At 53.8% G+C, this 25989-nt stretch overlaps 9 protein-coding genes across 9 annotated transcripts; 5 read left to right on the forward strand and 4 right to left on the reverse strand.

Annotated features, from left to right (window-relative positions):
• The first annotated feature begins 198 nt into the window (after nt 1-198).
• Nucleotides 199-1565, forward strand: BO72DRAFT_438765 (palmitoyl-protein thioesterase family protein). The gene is made up of 2 exons (XM_040943391.1): nt 199-855; nt 976-1565. The coding sequence occupies exons 1-2, from the start codon at nt 274-276 to the stop codon at nt 1408-1410; spliced, it is 1017 nt and encodes a 338-aa protein (XP_040796820.1). The 5' UTR covers nt 199-273; the 3' UTR covers nt 1411-1565.
• Nucleotides 1500-3237, reverse strand: BO72DRAFT_257338 (uncharacterized protein). The gene has a single exon (XM_040940101.1). The coding sequence runs from the start codon at nt 3047-3049 to the stop codon at nt 1589-1591; it is 1461 nt and encodes a 486-aa protein (XP_040796821.1). The 5' UTR covers nt 3050-3237; the 3' UTR covers nt 1500-1588.
• BO72DRAFT_452302 (uncharacterized protein) lies at nt 3001-3404 on the reverse strand. The gene has a single exon (XM_040945700.1). It carries the CDS (start codon nt 3253-3255, stop codon nt 3052-3054), a length of 204 nt encoding a protein of 67 aa, XP_040796822.1. The 5' UTR covers nt 3256-3404; the 3' UTR covers nt 3001-3051.
• Nucleotides 3405-7149: 3745 nt separating this feature from the next.
• On the forward strand, nt 7150-9012 carry BO72DRAFT_388493 (putative C2H2 finger domain protein; the record flags this gene model as incomplete). Its single annotated transcript, XM_040941720.1, has 3 exons — nt 7150-8009; nt 8060-8329; nt 8382-9012. 3 exons carry the CDS (start codon nt 7150-7152, stop codon nt 9010-9012), a joined length of 1761 nt encoding a protein of 586 aa, XP_040796823.1.
• A 5754-nt stretch (nt 9013-14766) lies between these two features.
• BO72DRAFT_388519 (uncharacterized protein) lies at nt 14767-15360 on the forward strand (the record flags this gene model as incomplete). Its single annotated transcript, XM_040941723.1, has 1 exon — nt 14767-15360. The coding sequence occupies one exon, from the start codon at nt 14767-14769 to the stop codon at nt 15358-15360; it is 594 nt and encodes a 197-aa protein (XP_040796824.1).
• A 2681-nt stretch (nt 15361-18041) lies between these two features.
• BO72DRAFT_388609 (uncharacterized protein) lies at nt 18042-18314 on the reverse strand (the record flags this gene model as incomplete). The annotated part of the gene is made up of 1 exon (XM_040941728.1): nt 18042-18314. The coding sequence occupies one exon, from the start codon at nt 18312-18314 to the stop codon at nt 18042-18044; it is 273 nt and encodes a 90-aa protein (XP_040796825.1).
• A 1041-nt stretch (nt 18315-19355) lies between these two features.
• On the forward strand, nt 19356-20694 carry efm7 (putative nicotinamide N-methyltransferase Nnt1). Its single transcript, XM_040945701.1, has 3 exons — nt 19356-19795; nt 19857-20423; nt 20481-20694. The coding sequence occupies exons 1-3, from the start codon at nt 19646-19648 to the stop codon at nt 20544-20546; spliced, it is 783 nt and encodes a 260-aa protein (XP_040796826.1). The 5' UTR covers nt 19356-19645; the 3' UTR covers nt 20547-20694.
• Nucleotides 20695-20792: 98 nt separating this feature from the next.
• On the forward strand, nt 20793-22588 carry BO72DRAFT_489465 (putative RNA polymerase II Elongator complex associated protein Kti12). Its single transcript, XM_040948091.1, has 3 exons — nt 20793-20937; nt 21022-21366; nt 21438-22588. Exons 1-3 carry the CDS (start codon nt 20932-20934, stop codon nt 22377-22379), a joined length of 1293 nt encoding a protein of 430 aa, XP_040796827.1. The 5' UTR covers nt 20793-20931; the 3' UTR covers nt 22380-22588.
• BO72DRAFT_438780 (caspase family protein) lies at nt 22541-24741 on the reverse strand. Its single transcript, XM_040943392.1, has 8 exons — nt 24460-24741; nt 24141-24400; nt 23705-24067; nt 23586-23630; nt 23442-23517; nt 23041-23358; nt 22783-22952; nt 22541-22701 (listed from the first exon to the last, which is right to left on the reverse strand). The coding sequence occupies exons 1-8, from the start codon at nt 24558-24560 to the stop codon at nt 22676-22678; spliced, it is 1359 nt and encodes a 452-aa protein (XP_040796828.1). The 5' UTR covers nt 24561-24741; the 3' UTR covers nt 22541-22675.
• Nucleotides 24742-25989: the final 1248 nt, after the last annotated feature.

Consider the following 25989-nt stretch of genomic DNA (forward strand, 5'->3'; position numbering starts at 1 on the left):
TAAGAGTACTGTGCATGCTGTAAGTCTACAACGTCCAGTACAGTAGGGATGGGCTCCACTTTCCCCAGATTCTCTCCTCAGGAACCAAATTAGCGCCGCGGGACCAGCCACCGCCTTACGTCAAAAGCCCAAGCGAAGCGCGTCGCAACCTCAACCTCGACCTGCAATCACCGCAACTTCCTTTCCTTCCCTGTATCCTCCTTCCACTCTCATCATCATCAATCTGGTTCTCTTCCCCTCAATCTTTGAAGACTAGAAGGAAGAAGCACCAAAATGCATCTCCTGCCAACCCTCCTCCCTCTCCTCCCCCTTCTCCTCCCCCAAGCCCTCACCTCCCCAACGCCTCAACCCAGGACCACCCCAAAAGACCTGACCCCCCTCCCCCTCATCATCTGGCACGGCCTCGGCGACACCTACACCAACCCCTCCCTCACCGCCCTGACGGAGGTGGTCACCCGAATCCACGAAGGCACCTACACGCACCTCATCCACCTGGGCGACGACGCCGCCACCGACCGCCGCAACACCTTCCTGGGCAATCTCACGACCCAGATCGCCGACGTCTGCGCCCAGCTCGCCGCGGACCCGATCCTGTCCACCGCCCCCGCCGTCAACGCCATCGGCTTCTCCCAGGGCGGCCAGTTCCTGCGCGCCTACGTCGAGCGCTGCAACGCGCCGCCCGTCCGCACCCTCATCACCTTCGGGAGCCAGCATAACGGGATCACCAAGTTCCAGGCGTGTCGGTGGGGGGATCTGGTGTGTTTGGGCGCCGAGGCGTTGCTGCATGCTGGGCGGTGGAGTGGGGTTGTGCAGGGGGGTTTCGTGCCGGGGCAGTATTTTCGGCCGCAGGCGGGTGTTGGGAAGGGGTCTGGGGTTGGCGGTGGGGGCGGAGTGGGTTATGAGGGGTTTGAGGGGGAGGGGGAGGGGGATGGGGATGCGCAACTTGGGGCTGCTCGGCAGCAGCAGCAGCAGCAGCAATCGGAGATGGAGCTCTACCTCCAGCACAGCAATTTCCTGGCGGATGTGAATAATGAGCGCGAGGTCAAGAATGAGACGTATAAGGAGAATTTGAGCACGCTGGAAAAGTTTGTGATGCTTATGTTTGAGGAGGATGGGGTGGTGCATCCGAAGGAGTCTGCGTGGTTTGCCGGGGTGGATGCTGATGGCGTGGTGGTTGGGTTGAGGGATAGGCAGATCTACAAGGAGGATTGGATTGGGTTGCGGGAGTTGGATGAGAAGGGCGCCTTGGTGTTTCGGACTGTGCCTGGGAGGCATATGGAGATTGGGGAGGAGGTGTTTGAGGAGGTGGTCAGGGAGTTCTTGGGGCCGGTTGAGGTTGAGGTCGAGGGAGGTCGGGATGCTGATAAGAGTGTGGGAAGGCCGGGGTTGGTTGTGCAGGGTGCGTTCTAGATTTGCGATGCTCCGGGCTGGCCTGCAGGTATATACGTTGTGGTGATTTTGAAGTATGCTTCGTCATTGCTTTTAGATGATATTTATGATTAGGATGTATCCACACTATCTCCAGTTTACTGACTACGGACTGCTAATGATGAAACGAGCAACTGAGGGCCTTCGTCATCCTCATCCGTCAAAGCACGAAGCCAGACGTATGGACTGGTTGTCTGTGTCGAGTGGTCGGGCCAGTCGCTCTCCAGGGCAAGGTAGACTCTCGGTAGTCCACGGTAGGCTTGGGTTCTAGTCTGGGATTAGTGAATCTAAAATGGCCCGGACTTAGAGCAGCTTCCGATGTTGAAGATTTCTGTGGCGTGCCGACGCTGGGTGGATTGTAAGATAATAGTCCTTTCGCCATATCCATTGAACCCCATGCTGGAGCTTGTGTCGGTCGGCAATGAGACTCCCATTCGGGCGGCACGGGTTGCCCATATACCTTCAGCGATGGATCCTGCCTTGCATTTCTGCAGCTTGTGGTAGGTCTTGCTCGTGATCTGGAACTCGTCGTGTCAGTTTTGTGTCTTTCTTTCTCCAGTCGGAGACGTGGTCCTGGGAGCCAGGCATATTCATGGAGAGGCGGAGTCGTAGCTGACAGATGGTCCAGTCTCCGCCCATCTGACTCGACCGACAGCGGTGACCGGGCTCTGGTGTTCAATCTGTCCTTGTTGTACTGATCCTGAGGCATGCTTCCACCTCTGTGAGTCCACGGCAGTGTTAACATACCCTCTCGTTCAGCGTCAATCTGATCATCGATTGTGAACCGTCGCCGGACTAGTAATTCCCGATTGGGACTCGTACTCCGACTCGAGTATCGTTGCAAGTCCTTCTGTTCAAGTAGATCTTGCTCGAGTACAATCTTCGATATGATACGTGGGGCTTTCTGGGGTTGCGGGCTAGGACTAATAGCATCACTCAAGTATGGTCTCAGGCTTTGAGAATCCTCGAGTGGTCCCAAGCATCGCTTCAGTTCACTGTTTGATATGGCACTTGCTGCATTTGGGGCATACGACTCATAGTCAAGAACCGATGATGTTGGATGTACAATCACCGACGGCTTGCTACTTCCAAGCAAAAGCGAGCTGTCTTGGAAGACATCACTGCCATCGAAACTCTGAGGTAAATGCGCCCGCACGCATTGATTGGCGGAGACTGGTCGGTCGCTGTCCAGCAGCATCGACTGAGAAGAGACATTGACTGGTTGATCCGGTACAGAGTCCGTGGTTCTCTTCACCACTCGCTTGCCGTTTATTCTCAGACTCATCTGTGAGAAGTCCACCGCCTCCATGGGAGAACCCTTGCGCTTCCTATGCCGTACAACATGGACTGAGCGCGAGCCAGAAGTGCCCAGTCTCGTCCGATCACTCTCCGTTATCTTTCTCCGCTTCCCAAACCTTGCCTGTGACTCTGGAGTGGGGAATGCGATCTGGATTGGCCGTGCTGCGGCAACGGCGGCCCAATCGGGCTTTTTCAGGAGCTCGCGTCGGAGGCGGTCCAGACGCTGGCGGGGCTGCGAGTCTTCCTTGTCGTTGGAGGGTCTGTGGTGACTCTCGGTGACGGAGGCTGGAGAACCTTCCCTGCTACGCTTGTGCAATCTCATTATTAGCTGTCCTGCACGACCTCGTGCCGATGGTGGGATATACTCACCTCCCCCGGCGCCTGCCGAGGACAGTCCGCTGGTAGGTCGAGAAGCGCAGCTCCCGTAGCCATGGGGTTTGTGTTTGTGCTCTGCTTCTTGAACTTCTGCTTCCTGCTCTTTGCGTGAATAGCAGAATGACGTCGGAGACGTCCTCCGGTCCAGTTCATGGCTGATGGACTTCTTGCAGGTCAGCTAATGGGTTAGTGTTGACAAGGTGCTGTGATGTCAATAGGCCGCGGTCTCAATGGTAGAATGGTGGTGGCCGAGCCACCGCCGTCATGTGATGCCTGAAGAGGCAGGTTGTGCTCAATGTAACGAGTCAACTCTGTGGCCAATATGCACTGCACTGCAAGGCAAGGCCGACACACAGCGTCAATATATATTTCTCAAGTCATATGCAAGAGATCGCTACGTCCTCAGATGATGCTGTGCTTCAGCTGCGTCTGTAGTGAGATCGAGCCAACGAACATGCGCCGTGTCTACGCCATTGAGCATCTGGATATATTGTATCGTACCACGGACGGGGACAATTCAATTGAATCTCTCAATGGGAGGGCTGGCTCCGATTAGAGCCCGATGGAATAGACCGTGCCCTACTCCGGAGTCATTTCAAGTGCAAGCGCGATTGACAGCAACACCAAGAATTGAAGAATTGAAGGCAATGTCGCGGAGCATCCCAATCTCGAGCTGCTAAAATGTAGCGTTACCTCAAGAGGAATGGTCTTCGAATTACTAGTATTGCCGCCGTAGTCGCAACTTGGAAACAAGATCCAACCGGCTCGGCCCGGACAACGAACCATAGAAGCTGGAAAGCCACTCAGTGTCTGACTGTCTGACTAACCCATGACCGACCACTTTGGCACTTCCCCACGATTCAGTGCAAACCTCGCAAATCCACGTGATACTCGCTTGGTTCATAAGCCGCTTTCCCACACGCCAAAAATTTTTTCCTTTCCCTCTCAAACAACAGACAACCCTCGCGTTGTTTCAGCAGCCAACCTGCGCATGTCGCGCTGTCGCGCTGTCGCCTTGTCGTGCTGTCTGCATCCGACATGACAAGATCTGGACCTCCTGTCTTTATGTTGACAGGTCCACGAAACTGTCAGGTCGGATGCTGAAACAGGCTGTCCTGTCCTTGCCCTTTTTCCCCGTCGCCTAAATCGGCAACCATGCTCACAGATCAGCTGAAGGTAAGCAGACCATTTGTTTCTTTTTTCTCTCCTCTTGCCCCTCCTTTCGCATGGATGTTCGCTGGAGGGCCCTCGCGCCCTTGATGATGAACAACCTACCAATAAGCATAGTTCACCTGAGGTCTCGGACCGCTGAACGAAAACCGTATACCATCTTTCAATTTTATCTGATACACATCCATGCCTGCCTTGTTGCATTGTCATTTCCCGCCATTCTATTTGCTGGCCATTGCTGACATTGCCTGTTTTCAGACACAGATCCTGAGCGCTCCGTAAATAGGAATCCATGATCCGGAGTTCTCCCTCGGTATTCGTAATCAGCGGACTCCAGAAACAGGTTCTTTTCTTGAATATCTAATTTCATTCTAAGACAAGCAATTAAAATATGAAAATCATTTCACTAGATCCCGTCTAGTTCCCACTTGCCCGAAACTATCCGTAATTAGATGATGACATTGCTGCCCAACCTCCCGGCGCATCTGGAGACTGGTGCCAGATGCGACGATTTCTGCCTCCTATTCTCCTCGAAACCAGATCCTCGAGATCCATGCAGGTCCCTATTCATGCTGATGAAACGTAACACCTCATCGTCGGAGCTCTAGGTACTTTTGGGAAGGTGGGGTGTGGACGGAGTGAAGGGGTGAAAGGGTGAAGGGGGAGAAGTTGTCCGTGAGTCCGAGAGTTCTGTGACAGCGCTGTTTGCTTGCATGCGATGCAGGAGGAGAGTTCAGAACCCTGTTCCCCGAGAGGAGGAGGGGTCTTGACGTGTTGTTATCTCAGCCAGCCGATGGCAGGCCGAGAGTTGGTGAATTTCACGAGGGCAGGCGGGGGCTGAACCTGAGGGCTTTTGATGGCTTCTGACCGGCTCCTGATTGCTCCTGATTGCTTCTGATTACTTCTGATTGATGGTCAGGGGCGCTGCGTTAGTTTGTTAGTTCTGCACGCGACGGTCATTGCCTGCCATTGCCTGCCATTGCATCATGCTCAGTCTACGGGGCGAAATGCCAATCACGCCCATTGTGCCGCCTCACCGCTCCTTGGAAGGAATTGCCCGGGTGGTGCCGGTGCCAAATGATACATCCACTATCCCTTCATCCGCATCCACTTCCATCCAACCTTCGGCCACTCTCATCCACTCTCATCCACTCTCACTCATCCTCATCCACTTTCATCCATCGCGTTTCTCCCGCCCGGCCACGTCAAGCCGCTTCTCCACTAATTCATTGGTAGATAGTGCGCGAACAACACCACCTGGCGCTGCACCATAATCACCGCCATGTCTTGCAGGGTCAAATCATCGTCCGTTGCTCTCCCACTCTGGGAAGAATGAGGCAGTCCGCCTGCTGCATGAGCATGCAAAGCCCGGCACACGCTTGGACGGCAATTTCTCCTTTTCCCACCCCTCTCACACACACGACCCCCGCCCTGTCTCCTGAGCGAGAAAAAAAAGGATGCGATCCCATCGCTTCTTAAAGGCCCTCGATGCCCCTCCAGATGGAATCCTTCTCGACCTTTCCTATTTATCTCACACCAGACTCGAAGAAGAAACCCAACAGATTCCCACTCTAGATACCCAAACATCAGCGATACCCAACTCTTCTTCCACTTCTACTCTCGAGATACCACCCCACTTCATCACTCTTGTGCTCGATTTGTCACAGTCAAATCAGCTAGCTTCCTCTCTTCCACATCTTACTCGATTCCCAGGCCTCTTTTCTCTTGTCAGACAAGTTCCAGTCCGTGGATCTTGAAGGAAAAAACGCAGAATCAGTTCCTTGGCCCTGATACCAGCCTGATCTATCTTTCTGGAACCCAGTCCATATCCTGGATCGGACCTGCTTGCTTTGTTTGCTTTCTTTGCTCTCCCGGGCTTGTGTCTGAGCACAACGAATAACAGGTAGATCCCTCGTTCTTTGTTTCTTGTTTGCTTTTTTTTCTCCCCATGCGCTTGTTGCCTCTCGACCCGTTCTGGATCTCCGTCTCGCCTACTTTCGCCCCGTCGCATATCGCCCACTGGACTTCCTGGACTTTTAAACCCATCTGGCCTGTTTCGTCACAGAACGAACTTCATCCACTTGCCGTGGCTTGAATAAACATGCGTCACACAGCGGCCGCTGTGTGACTGGACACTCTTGAGTGTTGTTTAATGTTGCACACTCTTCTCGACACTTCTGGACCACTTTTCTGCTTCTGCCTGGAACCCCTGGATCTCTTCACACTAAGCCTGTGTGGAAGTTGGAATGCTGCCCTTGGATTTGACCGTCTTGGAATTGTTTGATGCTTCATGAACCCGTACCAGACTTGGATTCCTCCTTCTCCTGGATTAAGAATTGCCGCGACTTGGATTCACAATGTATAGCATGGCCTCAGGACTGACGCTTTGACCTGGATTGACAATAAGACAACAAATATTGGACCGTATCCTTCAGCCTCGATTTCACTTCGTCCCGTACCGTTTGTTGCTACCCTTGTAGTAATTGGACTCAAATGGATCATCGACCCTTGCACTCATGGCCCCATCGTTCACCTTCCGATCACTTCACTTAGGCCAATCATTTTTGGATATCGCGACCTGGTCAACTCACCTCCCCTTTGACCATCGGCCTCGTTTCAAACCGACTTTCAACCGCAAGATGGACCCATTCAGTACCTGGATCTCATTCTTTCTCTCACCCACCTGGTTGGTAGATCTTCACCTAACATTTACGAGTCTTCAATCTAACATGATCATAGGCCCTGGTCCATCATGGATTCCCAATGCACGATTGAATTTTTGCTTTTGTTGCTTCTCGTATCAAGCGAAGTTGGTGTACTGACTCAAAGTTGCTTTTTAGTGCTTGCCCCAACCTTCCAGCCAGTCTGGAACATACAATGACCCCTCAGATCAAGTCTGAACCACAGAACATGTCTTTGTCCCAGTCATCTATGCACCACATGGACCACATTTCCCAGTCAAGGCAATCACAAATGATCCCAGGACTCTCCAACATGGCCTCCAGAGGAATCCAGGATGATGAACTTTCGAGCCAGGACAATTTCTCTTTGTGTTCAAGTACCCACCACAGCCATGGAACTCCCAGTGACTTCAAGGGTTGGGCTCTGAGCGATGTGGATGCACTTGACAATGGTGCCATGTCCAAGCCTGAATCTCCCGAAGTCCAGATGTTGTCGTATTCATTCTCCCAACAGCTTCTGCCAACCACTGTTGGCCCCAATGATGTAATGTATCATCACGCCGGGTCCGATTTCTCAAGCATCCAGGATATGTCCGAACAGAATGACATGGACTTCACCCACGCACAAGAGTTCAACCACTACTCATCCCTGGTTGACTTCTCTGCTTTTGAAAATGATGTTTGTGGATCAAATGGTGCCCAGTCCTGCTCAACCGACGATGCTCTTTCCGTCGGCCAAAGCTCTCACACCGATGACAGCCACCTGGCTGCCAACGACGCATGGAACTCCATTGTCGCAGACTCGAGGAACTACCAAGGATCTCCCATGGACCAATATACCACTATGTTCCAGCCCGTCCCCGTCTCTCCCCCTCTCACTGAAGCAAGCAATGATGTTTCTGTTACCTCTTGCCACACTGGATACCCCACTTTCATGACCCACGAAGATGCCATGCTCAAGGATATCACTGCCACGCCCGTTGGAAGCCATGGAATCAACCTCGGAGACCCTCTGTTCCCCCTCACGCCTCCTCTGAGTGAACAGGACCCCAACCGGTTAGTCCCCTTTGAGTTTACATATTGACGGGTGTACTGACATGCAACAGAACCATCAGACCGACCAAGAGTGCTCGTAGACCTACTATTCAGACCTCACCGTCTCAACCTCAGGTGAAGCAGGATCCAGACTTCTTCCCCCCGTTGCCCGTCAAGGACACTCTTCGACAGAAATCCAAGGAAAGCGCCGAGCTGCGCAACCCACGGGATCACCCTTACTACTCCCTGCCTACCTTCAGTGATGGAAAGTACTACTGCCCGTATGCCAAGTCCGACAAGCCTTGCAACCACCCTCCCACTACCCAGAAGTGTGCTTACCAGTGAGTATCGCCGTCCTTGTTGGTGGCAGGAATGATATTGACCCAGAATTAGCAAATACCTGGACTCCCACCTCAAGCCCTACCGCTGCAAGATGCCTGCGTGCATGGATGCCCAGCTGCAGTTCTCGTCCAATGCTTGCCTGTTCCGCCACGAGCGCGAAGCCCACGGATTCCACGGCCATGGTGACAACCCTCACCTGTGTCTCTTTGACGGATGCGACCGCTCCGTTCCGGGTTATGGATTCCCCCGCAGATGGAACCTCTTTGATCACATGAGACGGGTTCACGACTACAACACCTCCGAGAGGCACAGCTCCCCCGACGCCTCTCCTACTACTGGACCCAGCAACAAGAAGAAGGAAACTGGACGTAAGCGTCGGGTGACCGGCGTCACTGCCGCCCCAACCATGAAGCGCACTCGCTCCACCCAGTCGCAGACCAACCCCTTGAAGGCTGCTCAGCAGACCTCTGCTCACCACAACCAGCGCCTTCAGAATGCGGAGAGGAACTACTACAACTGCCGCTCCCGGTTGCTTGAGGAGATCAGCAACATCACGCCTCAGGACTCTGCTATGCACGAGAAGGTCAATGCCAGCCTTCAGGAACTGATCACTCTGGGATTGAACTTCCGCAGCATTGAAGCCAGCCAGGCTGCTGCGCAGTTTAACGGACTTGCTGCGTAAAGGTTCAATGAAACCTTAGCAAATAGCTTTGTCGGCTTGTTGCATGCGTCTTTCTAGCATCGCCGCTCCAAGCAGTGATGAATCCTAGCAAGCCGCCTGTGATCAACTTTTGGATCACTTTCTTCTCTTCTGAACGCAAAATCGTCTTGTGCTTTCATGTAAAACAAACCCTTGTTTTACCCATTCTTCTTTTCTCTTTGGTGTATTTCACGGTGCTGGGTGGTTTTTTTTTCGACTTGCATTCTTCCATTTCGGGCTTTCTTTTCTTGTCAAGGAAGAACAGGACAACGGACAAGGATTGGGCAAACAAAAACGGGCAAACAGGAAGACGATACTAACATTCGGGGCTTTTTTCTTTTCCAGTCGTGTATATGGGATGGATGGGACATGGGATTTATACCTAGAAAGGGTGGACATGGGGCACATTTCTTCGTTTCTTGCATATTCTTTTTTATTTTTCATGTACAGGTGTCAGGACGGCATGAACAGGACGCCTTGATCATGTATCAGCATTTTGGTGGTGATGGATTTCTTGTCCATATTTTTTTGTGAGGTCTGCTGTTTTCTTCATGATTGATGACTTTGATACCTTGGGAACCCTTGATTGTTTTTATTGATTATTGATTTAGCCAACTATGGATTGAAAAAGTATTTATCTGATTACTTAACCTTCTCTTGACTTCGACCCGAGGGGCCTGATCCTGTACATTCCTGGCTAGGAGTAAATCCGATTCCGTCCTCTCCCCTATGAGGTAATCCCATCTCCAAGCTGAGCCCTGAGGAATCAGACCTTCTTCCGAATGTAGTCATGGCAAACTGAACTAGAGCAATGCAGACCCCCACCTAATCTCCGACCCTCCCGAGGCGGGCGAGGCGCCGCACTCTTGTGTAGCCGGTAGCGTCAAGATCCATCCATCCTTCAGGCTTTAGTAGAACTAGTCCGTAGTCCGCCGATAGTTCCTGCGTTAGTGTACGAAGTAGTGTATCTGTGATTCCTGGCCCCCGAGGGACCCCCCGACGAAGCCAAATTTGAAGGGCCCCGGGGGGGGGGGGGGGGACCCTGTTTAATTAACAGCTCTTGGCGTTAGTCTCGTTAGTCTACGGGGCATTATTTGCCAAGCCGAAGGGAAGGAAGGGGAGCAGGAGCAGGGGCTTCAAGCCTTAGCCTTAGCGGGCTTAGCTAGTTAGGTACGGAGTACCGTAGCTGCTACGAGTAGCTACCTTAGCTTCAGGGTCTTCGGGTGTCTGTAGGTAAATTGTGTTGGACGGTTGGTTACCCCCTGGTTCAGGGTCTGACTGGTTGTCATTCACCCTACCGCATAGGTAAGTTAGACCATGTATGTACCGGTATGAGTGAGCGACTTGGGGAGGTACTATTAGGACTTAAAGTAGTCTACTGTAACGGTAGAGATTTGAGAAAGCGGCCAGAATCTACTGGGAGTTAACTTATCAGGCCATGGATCGTTTGTAACCATGGAAGAAGATGAATGAAGGAAGAAAGGTGGAGAGATGCTGCTGCTGCTGCTGCTGCTGCTGCTGCTGCTGCTGCTGATGACATGCTGCTGAGGATAAAAGGGTTGGTTGCTTAAGTTACTTGCTTGCTCCGTAATAGGGGCAGGGCCCGCCGCCCGTTTTCTCTTCGAAGGCGGTAGTGAACCCCTATTTATTGATTTCTTGGAGCCGAGGGATTAAGGTGGTTTTGAACACCTCATGAGTACTGTAGCTTGGTTAGCGCTTATTATCTCTGAGCCTGGGAGAGAGGCAGAAATTGCGTTTTCATGGTGAATAAGGAAAATTTGGGATATTTTTTGTTGTTATGTGGTAAATTGACTAGTGCAGTGTAGTTAGTGTACTGTGCTGGACTGGACGGCTGGCGGTATCGGGCAGACTGGAGATGGGGGAAACGCCACCAACACCCAAGTCAACCTACGTTCCTGGCAGGTAAGTAGCCGACCATCCGGCTGGCCGCTGGCGTGGAATGCACACGGGGGTTCTTTCTAGAAGGAATGCTGGCTGCACTGTAATCTAGCTGATACACTACTACGGAGTGCACTAAGACTGCATGTTATCGATAGCGATAAGTGATTGATTAGCGATGTACTCCGTATGTCTTTCTGCAAAGGACCGCTGTATTTGTGCCGTACTCGACGGAATGCGAATGAGTGGTTTGGCCATGAAGGTATAGCCTCCCCCTGTCTCAGATCTGATGCTCGGACAGTGTCTCCTGAGAAGGGTTTCAGTGGTTTATAGTGGATTAAGTGAAGGGTTAGACGACAGGCAGTGTGCTCCGCTGGGCGCGGGCGCGGGCGCGGGCGCCGACGCCGACGGTGGGGGACTCTCGGAGACTCGGGAGGGGGCTTGTCTTAGATGCTTTTGCGCTTGGCTTGGCTGTGTGGTGCTTTGCTATTGAACTCTAGGGGTAGAGAGGGTTTTTGATGAGTTTTCGATATCATATGGAAGGTCAATTTTCGTCTCAATAGGGGTGGGCGGTGGTTCCTTTTCGGGGGTCTTGTTCCAATTGAGGTCCGGGGGTTGTTGGGTGAGTAGTATACTCTTAGTATAACACGAAGTTGTCCATCCATCCGCACATCGTCAAGCCACTGGCAGTCAGGTGTTGATCTTTCGAAAGGTCAAAATAGCCGACCCAATACGGCCAATGCTCGCTGCGTGTCCACGCTGTTAGCCCTCAGCAGATGTCTCGCACAGGCCCGCCCAGCGCATCAACTACGACCGACCGACCGACCGCTTCTTATGAAGTTCGGACTAGACTCAATGCCTCATGGACTGTGCGTGACGGACTGACGGCCTGCACGCGCGCGCGCGCGTCTTTGCGCTCCAGATGATCGACGACAGTGGGGTCCGGCTGATGCAGCCTCAAGTGCGAGTGCTACTCATCTGTAACTACAGTTCGTTGATGCATTGCGACGACGCTGAATGTACGGATCATCATCATCATCATCATCATCATCATCGTGTTGACGTGGTAGCCACACTACTGGAGGGAAGTCGATTCTATGGCTGTGCTTACGTTGACGCCATCCGTTGGTCCACGGATCCAAATATAGCACCGGCCGACGAAGATGTCTGCGTTCAAACCGGGGGTTTTGGTGAGCCTGGCTTCCGATCTAGTGGCGAAGATCTGCTCAATCGTGTGTATCCATGTATCTGACATGAGAGCTACCGTAGGTATTGTCGGCTATGATGACCATCAGTTAATAGGATTTCCCGCCGCCAAGTTTCTAGAACTGTCATGAATGTCTGTGATTATGGACTGAGACTGTACGCGACAGCAACGGTCGTGGCTGAGTTCCAGACGTCCGGGAAGACGCCTCGTCCATCAAGCATAGCCATGGGACGCCGTGTGCCACATTAGGGCTTCTCATCGGCGTCCACCAATTATACAACCATCCAAGATCGCAGAACTTGCCACCACAAACGGAGACGACAACCGTGGTGTATGTCAGTCGGCACGGATTGACAATATGACATGCAAATCGGTAACGCGTCATTCGTCCATTGACCCATACTTTTTTCTCCGGACGTCGGAAGAAGGGAGCAAAGATACGGTAGGAATAGGATTGATCCATCCAAGTGCTTGACTCTTTGTACGGTGGAGACTTTACCAGATTGGCGATTGTGGAGCGGCGGCGGCTATTCATTTGTTTGTTTGTTTTTTCTGGGTTTTTTTGTCTTCGTGAATTGGACGACGGCCTTTCCGTCCCTTGTCCAGTGGTATATGCTTCTGCCTAAATCCGATGCAGCCGAGGAAGAACGCGGAAAATGAGGGAAAATTCAAGCTCATGTCTGAGCTTCTACGGAGTACATGGGACCTTCCCGGCCCTCGATGAGCGCCCGAGCTGTCGGGCATGGCCATTGTGTTTCGATTTATTAGATTTTGCTGGTGGGAACTACCGGTGAGTGAGCCGAAGTTTGGATACGAAGAGACGGTGAATGAGGGAGTGGATTGTGGAAAACTTTTTTTTGCTCCTTTATTTTTCTCGTTGTATAGGAAGAGAATCAACACACCACAACTCTGCCCCGTGGAACAATGGAGGGAGCTCATTGAGCCGCACATAGGTTAGCCAACAGGAGGATCATGTCAATAATAAGCTGCCGTGATCGGCGAACCGCAGGTTGACCGGGGAATCAGTTTTAAAGTTGAAGGTTGGCTGAGAAAATTGATTCAATACTGTGCTCGGGTACAGTACACCCAAGGTCCCAAGGTCCTCTCAAGCACGCCATTTCATTCGGCTGGAGAAGGGTGCCCGTACCGTACATGACTTCCGAATATTGCAGCAGTGCCAGACTGGCAGTACGGAGAAAGGAAAAAAAAAAGAAAGAAAGAAAACAGACCAATGCTAGTGCAATGCATTGCACATGCCCCCCTCTCCCCTCCCCGCCCCGGCGGGCCTGCCCCTGCGGCCGATGAGATCATTGCGCTTTAACCGATTTGACACTAGCGAGTCAAATCATGTTTCACCTTGCATCCCAGCGGGCAATGTGGCTGGCTCGACACTACTCACTAGTCCCGGGGCCCGCCCCAGTTTGACTCTTGATGATTTCCTTCGGTTGAGCGCAGCATCGCCAGGTTGGTCAAATTGGTAAGGAATCAGTATTCTCGGGACGAGGGGTAAGGAAGAGTGATGTGATGGTAATGGGGTACAGTACTAGTTCAGGGTGGTTAGGGTAAGGCAGTTCGCAGTTAGTCCGAGTATGCAATGAATGCTACAATAATTTTGTTCTGTTTGTCTTCCTCCACTTTGATGTCACACACACACACACACACACACCTCCAAATCCATCACTTCCACCACTCCCACCACTTCCACACATCCACGCAGTCTCCTGAGATCTATTCATCACCTGAGTGCGTGTCGACAAGCGGATCAAACGATGTTGTCCATGCATGTTTCAGCCAGAGTAGCTAACCATAGAACCGTGTTTGACATGGCGACCAATTGCCGCGTCACTGAGCCAGTCAAGGCGGTTGGCTCACCCCAATCGGCTTGCTTCCTACCCACGGCAAACGGTGCAGTCAGGCGGCTAGAGTGCCTAGTAGTATGTATGTAGTATGGATACTAAGTACATAATACATATACATGTACGAGACAGATCTTGATAGGTGATCTGATTGATAATTCTCCTCATTCAGTCCGCTTCCTAAGCATATCCGCATATCCCATCGAGTCTTCTCTCCTGCCCACCAGGCCCATCACTGGCAACTCGCGTAGTTGGTACCGATCAATTACACCGAATTACCACTGGTACCAGTTCACTGGCAGTTCACTGCGAATAACTGGATCCATCTCCATCCGTCTTGGGCCAGTGAAGCCGTGAATCCTCCGGATGCCCCCACTTTTCTCCTTTTAGTTTCTTTCTCGTCCTTTCTTTGCTACCGTAAACTGCTATAATTATAGTCCCCCGACACCGAGTACAGACGAACCATCTGACTCGTTTGAGAGTTGGTCTCATCCTCTCGTTCTCGTTGCTACCCCTACTACCTACTCTGTCCACTTTGTCAATTAACCACCAACCCCCCTGCTGCTGCTACAACTCCTCCCCCAGTCTATCGTCTCTAGTCTACTATCGTTCTTCAGCCTCCCTCGTCATATCCGTGTTACAACTTTCTTTTCTTCCTTCCCCTAACAATCAATATCTTCCTTTCGTTTCTTTTCTTTCTCTTCACCCACTCACCCACCTACCCACCATACCCAACACAAACATCCATACACACACACTGCCGGAAATAGAAGGATGTTGACCTCCGCCTCCACCGATTCATCTCGTTCCTCTTACTCCGGAAGCCCCGTCTCCCAACAATCTCCGCATCACCATGTCTGGTTTCCGCCCGCCCCTCGTCGTCGACCGGAACACTACAAGATCCCCCGCTACTATTCCACCCCCGTGAGGGACGATGTCCCCGAGTCGACCCCGCTGCAGATGTACGGCCTGGAGCAGCGCGCCCCGTCGATCTGCGAGAAGCCCAAGCTCCTGCGGCGCTTCTCCCACGCCCTCGACGATATTGTCGAAGACATGTCCCTCCAGAGCACCAGCGAGAAGGTCCTCAGCCGGCGGCGCCAATCCTTCTTCGGGATTGACGAGGACGCGGTGATGTCCAGCACCTCCATCGCCAGCCCGACGACAATGGACTACTACGCGGTTCCGGCCCATCCGCAGCCCCCGAAATCTCGCCCCATGTCGATTCTCTCGACTGAAGCCTGGACCCCGCCGGTCCGCCGACTCAGCCGTCGACTGAGCATCAGCTTCTCGCGCAAGAAGAAGTTCAGACCGGGGCAGGTCGGGAGCATCTCGCAGCCGAATTTGATCGGAGCCTCGACGCAGATCTAAAATTACTCCAAATGCTGCGCCGTCATCACACCACCATATACTTCGCATCAGATGACCTTGTCAATCCGAATCCCTCCTCATTCCACGTGACGCCTGTTCATACCACCACCTCAATTCTAAATCGACCCAGAACACGCACAGACACAAACACACACGCACACACACACATACGAAACCCGAAAAATGCATATTTCCCTCGGAGTTCAGCGAGCCAAAGGCGGCCGTTAGTCGATCCTTATACCATTTTACCGTCGAACCTTACCATTTTTATACCATAATATCTGGTCTAAAAGTCATTCCTTTTCTACTCTTCGATATTCCCCCCCCTTTTTCGATCCGATTTATTTCAATTCTCTCCTTTAATCTTGGGGATCTTGTCATCTGCATTAGCTCGGCGTTTGGTGTTGATCATTTCTCGGTCCGTGCTTTCTTTTGCGTTTCTTTTCTTGACCACCTATCACATGAGTGCTTGCCACCACCTCAACCCTCAGGGACAAACATGCCCCAAAAAAAACCAGACAACGCATGCATGTCTATTTATACACTTGTTTGCTTTGAATTGTACGAGTACGCTTTTTTTTTTGGTGGTGTGGGCAACAGGCAACATCCACCGTATGGTTTTTTTTTTCATGTACATACATACCATCATATTCGGCCATACCACCGACCCTTACATCTTACATAGCTTTGCATGATGCGTTGTGTGTATGACATACCCCCTTTCCGCTGTGCTCCTTTCAGTCCGCACGGCCCGGTCCCGTTTCGGGGGGTTGTACTTGTTAGATAGATAGATTCGAGAACTTCGTTCACATACTTCACAAAGAATCGGCTTGGGTTGAGCATTGAGGTATCGTTACTAGGTACGGTAGCATGGCTTTTATCTGATGAGGGCAGGATTCATCAACCCAATCCGACCGAAACCGTCAAACCCACCCGATCACCACAGCCAGGGGTTACCTAGTATTCACAGTACAGTACTCCACTACCGCTTCCTCCATCCGAAAGCAAAACAAAAAGATATGAAGCTAGGCCCAGAACACCGACTCCCCGCAGGACTGATTGGATATCCAAATCCCAAACCCACCCAGCTCTGTAAGTCTGTCTAGGTACACGTGTGTACCTCACATGTAAATGTACAGGACATATACATCAAGCACAGCATCGACCCCCCCCCCCCCCCCCCCCCCCCCCCCCCCCCCCCCCCTTCCCTTCCATCCACTGGCCCTGCTGGCCCTGCTGGCTCCGGTCTGGCTGTATTGAAGACGCGCCTGATATATTGACTGACCTGATGCATGGAAGTACTGTTCTTCCCACCAACACACATGTACTGTCCATACATGCGCCTATGGATCGCAATTCAGTCCAGCCTGGACTGGATGCCAACTTACCTACCTACCCTCTTCGGGGGTTGTCTTTAGTATGGGTTGGAGGTAGATGTAGAGGTAAAGGTAGTCCAGGGTACCGGGGTGAGATGTGGCTGTCGTGGGTTTAGTATACCTACCCTGCGACACTCCCCTCCCCCTCCGCTTTTTCAAGGACCTGGATTTCGATATGTGGACTGTACTCCAGACTCCCGTCCAGCGGTGTAGTGGTGGTGCTACTTGACCCACCGCGTTGTAATGCAGACGCAACGGTTGACCCGGGAACGTTTCTGTATACTATGCTACCCTTTCCCTGGCCCTTTCCCCACACCCGTACTATTCAATACCCCATGCTTTTTTGAAGGGGTCAGCAAGACTCCCACAAAGGTCCACTACACTACCGCACCGCATCATACCTGAGTATGCGTAAGAGTAAGAAACAACTCGGATTCTCGTGTATCATCTATCCCACCGCTACCGCTACCGCTACCGCTCAGCTACCACATTAAAGCCAGGTCCTCCAGACCTGGAACATCAAAGAACAGAAAAGTCCAACGCCCCAAGAAATACTCATGCTCGTACTCGTACTCATGCCGGATGTTTCCAGGCTCCGCTATCAATCCACCACCCCACACGTATGCGCCATTATTATTTGAGAATTGAACAACAGAAGAAATGTTTCCGGAACATAGGAGCCAATGTAAGTCGGATTGTTGGGCAGAAAGGAATGAGGGGAGGGATATTAGTTGACTAGTGCAGGTATGGTGCATCAGGGGGCTGGGTTGGAAAGTGGAGGGGGTGGGGGGGGGTCGAGGTGGTTGTCAGGGAGGGTCTGAGGATGAAGGATATATGTATGCATCTGCTCATTTGTCCGGTTGGTCGTGGGTGTTGATGTTCTGTTGGGTATGTTTTTGACTGGGTTTGGTTTTGGGTTTGCGCTGGTGGGTTGGCGGAACCTTCGGCCCTGACCCTGGTCCGGGTCTTAGGCTTGGGCTTGGGCTTGGGCTTGGATCGTGATTCCGCTGGAAGTATATCGCATCGCATCGCATCCATCGATGACCTTCCCCATATCCACCTCTCTTTCTGATTCGCATCTCCTGGGCGCTTTGCCCCCCGCGAGTCGAAGAAATCCAGCCCTTGACTCTAAAGTAACCACCGGTTTGTCGCTTGATCGTTCCGATCCTTGTCCCTTCACCTCGCGCGCCTCACACTTCATTCTTGCACCGAAATCTAACCAGTTTTTGAACGGAAAAGAATAAGAATCAGTTCTGGCCGTATTTGCAGGACCCAGATCTATGCACGTCATTCTGACGGCCATTTCTATAGCGTCACACCCTCCAGATCGCGCACCATGACGGACATCTGCGCCCGCTTGGCTGCCTCCGCGACGAGGCTGAAGTCGCGCAGGAACGGGGCGGTGGCGGTCGGGCCGCCGGAGCCGGTGATCTGGTGCGGGTAGTTGTCGGTGTGGTTTGAGGGGTCTAGGTGGTGTTGTTGTTGGTGGTGGTGATGGTGGTGGGTTTGGTGCAGTTCGGTGGGATGTTGAGAGGGGTTGGTGCTGGTGGTGTTGGTGCTAGTGCTGGTGACGGCCATGGCGGCCGCGGCGGCTAGGTTGAGGGGGTTGGGGGGTTGCGGGACGGAGCTGGCCGGAGAGGTGGTGGTGAGGTTTTGGGGGTGGGCTTGGGAGGGGTTGAGGGTTGCCATTATTCTTATCGATACTTGTGGTGTAGTGGTTGGGCTGGATGAGGTGATGATGTAGGTGGTGGTGGTGATGGTGGTTGTAGGTAAAGGTGTAGGTGAAGTGCAGGTGTAGATGTAAGATGGCAGTTGATATAAGCTGAGATGGAGATGAAGATAAGGTAAGTGAAAGACGGCTAAAGGCTGACGACTATCTAACAGGTAACAAAGAGGATTGTGTACTGTATTCCGTACACTACAGGGCTGCTTTCACCCTATCTCTGCAAAGTGCGTGGACTGATCCGGTGGAGTCCAGTCGAGATTTTAGCTGCCTCTCAGCCTTGAAAAAGGAGGGAGGGGATGGCGTGATGAGAAGCAGCGGAAGCAGCAGTGATGCAGTTAAGTAGAAAGAATAGACTGAGCCAGAGAGAAAAAAAAAGTCCCCAGTCCCAGCAACACGTGGGGCGGTTGACCGGATGGACCGCGGTATGACGTCCGGCAAATCTCCAACGAGAAAGTCAACGATAAGAAAGAACTTCAACGACTGGGTGGGGTGATGATGATGAAACCGTCCCAAACCCAAGCCCAACCCCAGAATCCCGAAGTCAACTCTCCAGCTTTTATGCGGTGGAAGTCCAGTCCAGTACTTGGTAGATTATCCATGCACCCCGGGTAAAGAAGGCATACGTACTTTTGACGCAAGGTACTGTTACATACCTCGTCCACTGCAAGGCCAATCTTCTCCTTGAGCAATCAATGATCATTGATGATTGATTGAAAGGAGTCCAAGGCCTGAATAGACTGAACTTAAGTAGCAGGACTAAACCAGTTCCAGCAAGTCTTTGAAGATCGCCAAGATTGCCTTGTTGGAACAATCACTGTTGGAGCCAAAAGAGCCAAAAGAGCCAAAAGAGCCCAAAAGGGAAATCCCGTGTCCGACTTTTACCCGGTCCGCATCTCCACGCGGGGTTGAGTTTTTCCTTATGGAATTTGCTGCGCAACCCACTGCACTGCAAGCACCGTGAAGGCTGTCCGGAATCGCTACCTCGGTTCAGGTCACATGGTATCATGTGACTTCTAGGGATCAAGCTAAACCCAGAAAGGACATCCCCCACTACGGACGAGCTCCACTCGACACTATCGCGATAGCGAGAAATTATCAGCGCAGGGCGCCTGCATCCGAATCGGTCGCCCGCAATGCCCCTCGCATCCTTGACCACCACTTGACCCAGCGAGCGACCGAAACAATGGCGGACGAGGACAATTTCGACACCGGGGGCATGTTCCAGGATCCGGAGGGGTTCTACGAGCCCGAACCGGAGCCCACCTTTGCGGAGCATCACATGCTGTCTGGACAGACGGTGCGCGTCCGCCTGGTGGGCAGCCATCCGCTCTACGTATATCCCCCCAATTCTGTTCAACATCTTTCGCCAAACTCACCTTTTCTCCTTCCGATAGGGCAACCTCCTCTGGAACGCCGGCCGCACCAGCTCCCACTACCTCGAAGAACACGCCGACCGACTCGTCAAGGGGAAGGACGTGCTGGAGATCGGCGCCGCGGCGGGCGTCCCCAGCATCGTCAGCGCCATCCTAGGCGCCCGCACCGCCGTGATGACCGACTACCCGGACGTCGACCTGGTCGAGAACATGCGCCACAACGCGGGGCTGTCGGCCGCGCTCGTCGGCTGCGACTCCGCGCTGCATGTGGACGGGTACAAATGGGGCGCCTCCGTCGCGCCGCTCCTCGCCTATCTCCCGGAAGCCGCCCGGAGCCAGGGCTTTGATCTGCTGATCATGGCCGACGTGGTGTACAGCCACCGCGAGCACCCGAACCTGATCCAGACGATGCGCGCGGCGCTCAAGCGCAGCCCGGAGGCCGTCGCCCTCGTCATCTTCACCCCGTACCAGCCGTGGTTGCTGCCCAAGACGGAGAAGTTCTTCCCGCTGGCCGAGGAGAGTGGGTTCCACGTCACCAAGATCTTCGAGAAGGTGATGGACGATGTGTTGTTCGAGAATGATCCGGGAGTGAGTCTTCTTGTCGTGCTTTGTTGTTGGGGGAATCAGTGCTAATCTTGGGCTTAGGATGAGCGGCTGCGGAGGACGGTGTTTGGATATGAGATCCGGTGGACGGAGGAGGAGTTGAAATAGACGGCCGGGGACTGGACGAGACATGAATTGGGTTGCATGGCTGGTGTTGCGCGGGGGTACATGGTACAGTACATACAAAAGTGATTGTTTGCTTGGATAGACGGGCGTATATCCCCTTTTATCAATCTACTACATTATACATTTTGCCATTACCTCGAAACACTTTGTAAACAAGTATACAATCTCAATCAATCGCAGTGTAGTTGAAACCAACAAAACCCGACCAGCTCTACGGCCAAAGCAAAAGTCACATGTAACCCCACCCACCGCCCGCCCGCGGCGGCGGCGGCGGCGGCCCCGCGCAAAAAAATCCCCAACTTGCATCATCACACATACCAACCATCCGACAATTCTAGACATTGATCCCACCCAGCACAAGCCCACCATGCCAGTAAGTCCAATCTTCATATCCCCTCTTCAGCCCAACCGACCTACGATGAAACGTACGGAATACTGACCTCCCCCGGGAAAAAAGCTCATAGTGCTAACCGGCTACCCCTGCTCGGGGCTGACCTACCGGGCGAACCAACTCGCGGCGCAACTCGAAGCGACGCAGGACGAGCTCTACGCGTCCGGGGTGTTCCCGGACTCCAAGCCCCGGTTCAAGGTCCATGTGGTGCCGACGCACGATCCGTCGCACCCGCGCACGGTCTACGACCAGGCGCGCACGGAGAAGGAGTCGCGCGGGGTGGCGTACGCGCGGGCCAAGCGGGCGCTGGGCAAGGACAGTTTCGTGATCCTGGACGGGATGAACTACATCAAGGGGTACCGGTATCAGTTGTGGTGTGAGGCGAAGGCGCTGAAGACGAGCAGTTGTGTGGTGTGTGTCCTTGCCCTCCAAGAGGCTGGGTGAGAGGGGAGAGTGATGCTAATTGAGATACGGGGGCATAGGTCCATGTGGGCACGCCGATCGAGCAGTGCGTGAAGAACAACGAGGCGAGGATCCAGCGCAAGGCCGCGGAGGGTGTACCTACCTCACCCTCCGAGGAGGAGGAGGCCACCACCACCGATGCACCAACAACCGACAAAGAAGACCCCTACCCGACCGACCTCCTCAACAACCTGATCTTCCGCTACGAAGAACCCAGCATCCACAGCCGATGGGACAAGCCGCTCTTCACGGTGCCATGGTCGGACGCCTCGCCTCCCATCGCCGAGATCTGGACCGCCCTAACGGGCCTCCCGCACCCCTCCACCGCATCGCCCGAAGACCAACAACAACAACACCCCCGGACATCCCTCCTAGACCTAACCACCACCTCCCTTACCAACACCCACCTCACCAATCCCGAAACCGCCAGCATCGCCCCCTCAACCTACACAACCGCAACCACCACCAACGGCGGCGGAAGAACCCCCCTGGGCCGCCCCCGCATCCGCCCGCACCAGGCCACCGCCCTCCCCGCCACCACCTCCTCCACCGCACTGTACAGCATCGAGAAAACAACCTCGAGCATCATCGCGGCCATCCGCGCGTTCACGCAGGCGCACCCCACCGCCGACGAGGCGCTTGCGGCCTCCGCTTCCGCTTCCCCCTCCTCCTCCGGGAGAAGGGACGAAGGCATCACGATCCCGATCCCGGCGTCGGCGACGCCGCTTTTCGTGCCCGCGCACGTCGCCCGCGCCGGCGGGCCCACCGAGGAGCTGGCCGCCGCCGGCGGCGTGCTGGCGCTGCCGCGGCTGCAGCGGTGGCGGCGGCAGTGGATCACGCTGAATCGGGCGTATGTGGCCGGCCCGCATGCCAGTGCGCGCGGCGGCGGGCTGACAAGCGAGGAGATGCCCGATGCGTTTGTGCGGTTTTTGAACGCTGAGGTTGGGGGTGTCGATACTTAGTTTCCTTCTGCAAGGGTGGTTCGTGCCTTTCGAAGGGTGGATGGGAGCATAGCGGTGGCTTTATGATGTTTCGGGAGGGTGGATGCATGTAGGAAGTGGTGGTGTTTCAGCTTTACGCGTTACGGTCAGATGGTGAATAGACGAGCACAGCTCTCATAGTTGGATATTGTATATTGTATAGAGTGTATATACCCACCCCGAGGGGTGCTGAGAATAGAACAGAAGAAATCGCTCACACCAAACCCATATGCAACGCCAATGCCACCGTCCCCGGCCCTCAAATCCATCGCATCGTCTCACATCACGAAAAGCAAATTGGTATCTACACCCAAACATTAGCAAACACATCCACACACTCTCTCTTTCTCACCTGCCCTACTCCCGGACAGGCAGGACCACTCACCAAGCGGATGACTACAGCTCAACTGCGGCTTCTGCGTATACTTGCCTTCCAGCTCGTTGCGGATGGAATTCAGCAGCTGCAGGTAACTCTGGTTGGGCCGCTGCTGGAGCGACTTGATGAAGGCCCAGCTCAGCGCGCCGCGCGCCTCGCCATCTTGGAAGGTGTCGGCCCTATCCGTCGGGGAAGAAAAAAAGAATTAGCATATTCGGCACAGTCTGGCGAAGCCATTTCCTTCCTTCCTGAGGAGCAGGGACGTACGAAGTCTGCGTATCCTTGGACCCGGAGAACATGACCACGTCGGCCGGGGAGGTCTTGGTCTGCATGGTGCGCTGGCGGGCGGTGTCGCCGTTGGCCGCCTTCTTGAAGAAGCCGATGGCCGTCTGCGCGACGCTGCTCAGGTCGCCCTTGCCGTACGACTGGAAGGCGCTGAACAGGTCCATCGCCGCCTCCTTGGCCAGGTTGGGCTCCTTGAGGATTCCCTGCGTCGAGTAGACGTAGGGCAGGTCCAGCGCGGTGCCGGAGTGGCACGAGTCGAAGATCGCCGTGAGCCGCACGCCGGGTTGGAGGGGGCGGACCCTTTTTGTTTGGTTAGCTGTCGTTCTCTCTCTTTCTCGCTGGGGGTGTGTGTGTTTGTATGCAGGGTGAAGGGCCTCGCTTACATTATATCGTGCATGTCGTCGTCGACGATGTGGCCCGCGGTGCGGTAGTCGAGGGGGTAGATTACATCGTCGTAGCCTTGACGCCGGTTTCATCAGGTTAATGCCGTGGGGTTTATGTGTTTTGCTTTTGCCTGCAAGACTCACCATCCTCTTCGTCACCATCCAGATCAGGCGTACGACCTCCGTGCCCTGATATCAGATCCAGTCAGTCAGTCAGTTCTACGCGCACACAGACACACAGCTATTCAGTGGGGGCCACGCACCCGAAAAGTGAATGAACAGCGAATCGTTGGGCTGCGCATCCTTGACCAACCACTGCATGGCCCGCAGGATGTTGGCCTTGGTGGGCACGCTCATCGGGTTCTGCTGGTCGTCGGTCAGGATGACCATGTCCTCGCGCCGGTAGCCGTACTTCTCGTTCAGGAAGGTCGACATGTTGGTCACGTCGTTGATGCAGCCGCGCAGCGCGTTCGGCTGGCCGATGTAGTTGATGCCGATCAGCAGCGCCTTGCGCCGCCCCGTGCAGGTCGAGTACTGGAACCGGTAGTTGGAGGGGGCGCCCTTGCCGAACTGTTGGGCCTCCTGCGGCGGGCGCGGGGGGAGGGAGCCCCATGATTGGGAGTGGCCTGGTCGGAGGGGGGCGGCATTAGAGGGAGAATTGGGGGGAGGGGATGACTTCTGGGTTTTGGATGGACTCACTGTGGTAGGATCGGGTGTGGCCTGGGGATGAGGATTGCGGTGGCGGGGTCGGAGTGTGAGGGTGGCCGTAGGGGGATGGAGCCGGGGAGGGGTAGGGTGGATAACCACCGGAGGAGGAGTAGTGGTGAGACGGAGGCGGGCCGGACGGCGGAGGATACTGATGGCCGGGCGGAGGGCCGGGGGGAGGAGAGTACTGGTGTCCTGGCGGAGGGCCGGGAGGGGGTCCTGCAGGAGGATAGTATTGTGGACTAGGGGGATATCTAAAGCGGGATCGATTAGTCTGCGTGCGTGTCTTTATCTTCGTAACAGGTAAACCCACTGGTTGTGGTGTGGAGGCGGCGGACCCCAGCTTCCCTGATGAGAAGGAGGAGGATAACCGCCGGACCAACCCTGCGAATATCCCGAGTTCTGGTAGTACATCAATTGCTTGGGAAAGGAGGCTGTGGGCAAAAGGGAGGGGCGAGCCGATGTGTCGGTGTGCGAGCGGATAAGAATATCCGCGAGTGAACTACTACTGTTAAGCCGGAATGTGGGCGATTGTCTACCGCTATGCCCGGTGAATGGAGCCTAGACTGTCTAGTCTTGAGGTGGAGATTTGCGTATACGGGCCCGGACACAGTCAAGAGGGAAAAGAAGATTGTAAGGAGAAGAAGCTGACACGGTGGGGGGGGAAAGATTTAGTATTTAAAGGGCAGCAGAAGGCAAGATTGTCGCAGACTCACAGGGCTGGCTGATGCGGCTTCTTCCCCGCTCACCAGCACTCGGCATTGGCTGCCATAAAAAGAGACGGTGGGGCCGCACGAGGCGTAGGGCAGAGTTACAATACACGATGTTACAGCAGCATTACACGGCCAGGAGGGAGGTGCCTGCCTTGCCAACTGAGAACTGAGCAGAGCACTGAAGAACAACAGCATCTATACAGACGGATTCACGAATTTCTTCTTATCTTTGAGTATTTGAGTAGTATGAATGAAATAAGATACTATACTATACTATACCTTTTAACACTTCTTCTACACTCCTTACCACTAACCACTCCAGCCATACCTATCGACCTCCCGGCACGGAACATCCGACCATACCGTGGACGCAGGATTACGTTGCCCAGCGGACTCAGCCATGGATCAGACAGGCAATCTTCCAGAAGACTCGCTGCAGCCCCTTTTAGGCACCGACCAATCGACTTGGCCAGAGGTTGGCCAGCGGTTCGGACTTGAGCGACTGACCCCGGGTAGGGCGATCAATGAAATCCTCTGCCACTGCCAGACTCGGGCCATGCGGGGAAGAATCCGGATTCTGTTTGGTCCTGCATCGTTACGCAATGTTGCCACGGCCAGCCTTCTGCCTTGGAAAGTAGCGGTGCAGAGGATCTGATTGGTAGTTTTGTCAGGGATCTTATCTCGATTCATCAGATGATCGGGGACGACTGGGTAGGGAGTTATCCTCGATGTGATAGGTATAGCCCTCGCGGGGAATGACAAGATTGCAGACTGGTTGCATGGGGATCAGCAGTTACTTCTTGACTCTTAGGTTTTGCTTCTCCTGCCAGCATTTGGCCGTAGTTATTCTAGGGGTATTGTCTAGACTTGAGGTTTGGTAAGCTTTTTGATCCACTGATTCAATGCTTACGCCTATGTCTAACTTGTCCAAGGCAGAAGACATCAACGAAGCAACAATCATACTGAACTTGGTCACCGACACGAAACATGTCGCGACCAGTCAACCGGTGGATGAAAGGTTCAAACACAGAAGAACTTCATGAGTGAGCGACCGAAACATCTCATGCGTCAACGTCGCTTGCCAAATGCATGAGTTTGATCGCTGGACATCGCTGTGATGCTTCACCCAC

This window comes from Aspergillus fijiensis (assembly GCF_003184825.1).
Source record: "Aspergillus fijiensis CBS 313.89 unplaced genomic scaffold BO72scaffold_68, whole genome shotgun sequence".
Taxonomy (NCBI): Eukaryota; Fungi; Ascomycota; class Eurotiomycetes; order Eurotiales; family Aspergillaceae; genus Aspergillus; species Aspergillus fijiensis.

Excerpts from the sequence above, each read along its gene's own strand:
- BO72DRAFT_257338 (XM_040940101.1), bottom strand. The coding sequence starts at position 3,049 with ATGAGATTGCACAAGCGTAGCAGGGAAGGTTCTCCAGCCTCCGTCACC.
- BO72DRAFT_452302 (XM_040945700.1), bottom strand. The coding sequence starts at position 3,255 with ATGAACTGGACCGGAGGACGTCTCCGACGTCATTCTGCTATTCACGCA.
- BO72DRAFT_438765 (XM_040943391.1), top strand. The coding sequence starts at position 274 with ATGCATCTCCTGCCAACCCTCCTCCCTCTCCTCCCCCTTCTCCTCCCC. Across the intron at positions 856-975 it reads ATTTTCGGCCGCAGGCGGGT|CAATCGGAGATGGAGCTCTA; the intron begins GTTGGGAAGGGG and ends CAGCAGCAGCAG.
- BO72DRAFT_438780 (XM_040943392.1), bottom strand. The coding sequence starts at position 24,560 with ATGTACTACCAGAACTCGGGATATTCGCAGGGTTGGTCCGGCGGTTAT. Across the intron at positions 23,631-23,704 it reads GCTGTTCATTCACTTTTCGG|GGCACGGAGGTCGTACGCCT; the intron begins GTGCGTGGCCCC and ends ATCTGATATCAG. Across the intron at positions 22,953-23,040 it reads TCCAAGGATACGCAGACTTC|GGCCGACACCTTCCAAGATG; the intron begins GTACGTCCCTGC and ends CCCGACGGATAG.
- efm7 (XM_040945701.1), top strand. The coding sequence starts at position 19,646 with ATGGCGGACGAGGACAATTTCGACACCGGGGGCATGTTCCAGGATCCG. Across the intron at positions 19,796-19,856 it reads TGGGCAGCCATCCGCTCTAC|GGCAACCTCCTCTGGAACGC; the intron begins GTATATCCCCCC and ends TCCTTCCGATAG. Across the intron at positions 20,424-20,480 it reads TGTTCGAGAATGATCCGGGA|GATGAGCGGCTGCGGAGGAC; the intron begins GTGAGTCTTCTT and ends TCTTGGGCTTAG.
- BO72DRAFT_489465 (XM_040948091.1), top strand. Across the intron at positions 21,367-21,437 it reads TGAAGACGAGCAGTTGTGTG|GTCCATGTGGGCACGCCGAT; the intron begins GTGTGTGTCCTT and ends ACGGGGGCATAG.